Source organism: Oncorhynchus masou, unplaced genomic scaffold (assembly GCF_036934945.1).
Source record: "Oncorhynchus masou masou isolate Uvic2021 unplaced genomic scaffold, UVic_Omas_1.1 unplaced_scaffold_3265, whole genome shotgun sequence".
Taxonomy (NCBI): domain Eukaryota; kingdom Metazoa; phylum Chordata; class Actinopteri; order Salmoniformes; family Salmonidae; genus Oncorhynchus; species Oncorhynchus masou.
The window spans coordinates 34,845-38,540 of record NW_027009678.1 but is presented as its reverse complement, the minus strand read 5'-3'; the positions used below and the strand labels follow the sequence as shown (position 1 = coordinate 38,540).

Genomic DNA, 3,696 nt, shown 5'->3' with positions numbered 1-3,696 from the left:
CCATCATTTGTTACCAAAAATTTCAAGAACACATCCTGTCTTATCATCAGGTGAATGATAATGCCAAGTAGAAGTACTCAACATTTTAAAATGTGGAGATTTGGTAGACAGTCACCTTATTTTGACCTTCCCACCATTCATTGGAATTGAGAATTAACAGTCTATTAGCTAGAACGGGACCTTGGTCGCGTAGGGAACATTTTTGCAGTTTAAAAGCCAATTTCCATCAATTCTACACATTTTGCCACGACTAACGCTGTTTTTCTCTGCTCAAACATTATAACTTAATCAACGGACATGCCTGGTTTTGGGAATGTTCGATTCTCCCAGACTGTCTAGTTTTATTTGATTGTTAGTTCTCAAAGATGGTTTTATAAAAAAATATATATAGTTCAATACCTTTTCTGCACACATTCTATCTAGTTTTGGTCATTTAAGTTGACACTGAAACCGTTTTCCATCCTGAAAATTAACACTTAGACAGCCCGCATTAAGAATTTTCTACGCAAAAACAAATGTCTGTAATTATCTCCGATGACTGTTATTTCCTCCATACTAAAGGGATAGTTTGAGATTTTGGCAATGAAATCAATTATCTACTTCCTCAGAGTCGTTAGCTAGTATGCTAACTGTTCCTGTAGACTTCCAGTCATTGTGCTAACACTAGTTAGCATTGGCTTGTGAAACTACTTCTAACTTCCTTCATACGGGACGCAGACATAAAATGGTATCTAAGATTGTATTCTGTTGCAGCTAGGAATATTAATTTTAAATAATTATATTTTTCAGATAAAATCCCACCCCCCCAAAAAATGTCCTGATATTTCTCTGGTGTGGTTTACACTTCACAGTGAATCTAATGTTCTGGCCGTGTTGGTCTAGGAACAGTTTCAGATCATAATGAATTAGATTATATTAACAGGAGGGACCTGATCCTAGATGCTATGTGAATATGGGCCCTTGTCTTGGCCCTGGTGTGGTTTACAGTGGTTCTAATGACACAGAACATTCTCAGTAACCCTGACAGGCCAGTTGCTATTCCCATCATTATATCCCACCTAGAACACTAGTCTGTTTCATATAGCAGCCAACACAGGACAGTAGGACTTCTATCTACTGTAGCAGACCAACAGAGAACAAAGGAGAGGCAAGATGACGATATCTGTGTTATCTAGCTACAGTGAAACCTGAAACAGCAGCTCTCCAGTTGTCAGTTTATTTCCACTCTTTTTCATTGTTAACCCTACATCACCCAAGCCCAGAGCCCCGGTACACTAGCCCAACCCAGAGCCCCGCAACACTAGCCCAACCCAGAGCCCCCACAACACAACCCAAGCCCAACGCCATCCCAACCCAGAGCCCCCCAACACATCCCAAGCCCAACGCCATCCCAACCCAGAGCACCCCACCACAACATAAGCCCAACGCTATCCCAACCCAGAGCCCACCCAACATAACCCAAGCCCAACGCCATCCCAACCCAGAGCCCCCCAACAAAACCCAAGCCCAACGCCATCCCAACCCAGAGCCCCCCAACACAACCCAAGCCCAACGCTATCCCAACCCAGGGCCCCCCACCACAACCCAAGCCCAACGCCATCCCAACCCAGAGCCCCCCAACACAACCCAAGCCCAACACGAGCTCAACCCAGAGCCCCCACCACAACCCAAGCCCAACACTAGCCCAACCCAGAGCCCCCACCACAACCCAAGCACAATGCCATCCCAACCCAGAGCCCCCCAACACAACCCAAGCCCAACACTAGCTCAACCCAGAGCCCCCACCACAACCCAAGCCCAACGCCATCCCAACCCAGAGCCCCCCCAACACAACCCAAGCCCAACACTAGCTCAACCCAGAGCCCCCACCACAACCCAAGCACAACACTAGCCCAACCCAGAGCCCCCACCACCACCCAAGCCCAACGCCATCCCAACCCAGAGCCCCCCACCACAACCCAAGCCCAACACTAGCCCAACCCAGAACACCCCACCACAACCCAAGCCCAACACTAGCCCAACCCAGAACACCCCACCACAACCCAAGCCCAACATTAGCCCAACCCAGAACACCCCAACCCAAGCCCAACACTAGCCCAACCCAGATCCTCCCACCACAACCCAAGCCCAACACTAGCCCAACCCAGATCCTCCCACCACAACCCAAGCCCAACACTAGCCCAACCCAGAGGCCCCAACACAACCCAAGCCCAACACTAGCCCAACCCAGAGCCCCCACCACAACCCAAGCCCAACACTAGCCCAACCCAGAGCCCCCCACCACAACCCAAGCCCAACACTAGCCCAACCCAGAGCCCCCCAACACAACCCAAGCCCAACACTAGCCCAACCCAGAGCCCCCCACCACAACCCAAGCCCAACACTAGCCCAACCCAGAGCCCTCCAACACAACCCAAGCCCAACACTAGCCCAACCCAGAGCCCCCCAACACAACCCAAGCCCAACCCAGAGCCCCCCACCACAACCCAAGCCCAACACTAGCCCAACCCAGAGCCCCCCACCACAACCCAAGCCCAACACTAGCCCAACCCAGAGCCCCCCACCACAACCCAAGCCCAACACTAGCCCAACCCAGAGCCCCCCACCACAACCCAAGCCCAACGCTAGCCCAACCCAGAGCCTCCCACCACAACCCAAGCCCAACGCTATCCCAACCCAGAGCCCCCCAACACAACCCAAGCCCAACCCAGAGCCCCCCAACACAACACAACCCAAGCCCAACACCATCCCAACCCAGAGCCCCCCAACACAACCCAAGCCCAACACTAGCCCAACCCAGAGCCCCCCGCCACAACCCAAGCCCAACGCTAGCCCAACCCAGAGCCTCCCACCACAACCCAAGCCCAACGCTATCCCAACCCAGAGCCCCCCAACACAACCCAGGGTCCCCCACCACAACCCAAGCCCAACGCCATCCCAACCCAGAGCCCCCCAAACACAACCCAAGCCCAACACTAGCCCAACCCAGAGCCCCCCAATACAACCCAAGCCCAACACTAGCCCAACCCAGAGCCCCCGGCCACAACCCAAGCCCAACGCCATCCCAACCCAGGGCCCCCCACCACAACCCAAGCCCAACCCAAAACACCCCACCACAACCCAAGCCCAACACTTGCCCAACCCAAGCCCAACACTAGCCCAACCCAGAGCCCCCCAACACAACCCAAGCCCAACCCAGAGCCCCCACCACATCCCAAGCCCAACACTAGCCCAACCCAGAACACCCCACCACAACCCAAGCCCAACACTAGCCCAACCCAGAGACCCCCACCACAACCCAAGCCCAACGCCATCCCAATACCGAGCCCCCCCAACACAACCCAAGCCCAACACTAGCCCAACCCAGAGCCCCCACCACAACCCAAGCCCAACGCCATCCCAATACCGAGCCCCCCACCACAACCCAAGCCCAACGCCATCCCAATACCGAGCCCCCCAACACAACCCAACCCCAACACTAGCCCAACCCAGAGCCCCCCAACACAACCCAAGCCCAACACTAGCCCAACCCAGAACACCCCAACACAACCCAAGCCCAACCCAGAGCCCCCCAACACAACCCAAGCCCAACACTAGCCCAACCCAGAACACCCCAACACAACCCAAGCCCAACACTAGCCCAACCCAGAGCCCCCCAACACAACCCAAGCCCAACACTAGCCCAACCCAGAACAC

At 54.1% G+C, this 3,696-nt stretch overlaps 1 protein-coding gene across 1 annotated transcript; it reads left to right on the top strand.

Moving 5' to 3' along the window:
• Positions 1 to 1,257: 1,257 nt before the first annotated feature.
• On the top strand, positions 1,258 to 3,357 carry LOC135534335 (uncharacterized; the record flags this gene model as incomplete). Its single annotated transcript, XM_064961365.1, has 2 exons — positions 1,258 to 1,712; positions 3,074 to 3,357. Coding segments are annotated over 2 exons (739 nt in total), but the record flags the coding sequence as incomplete, so codon positions are not given.
• Between the last annotated feature and the right edge of the window lie 339 nt (positions 3,358 to 3,696).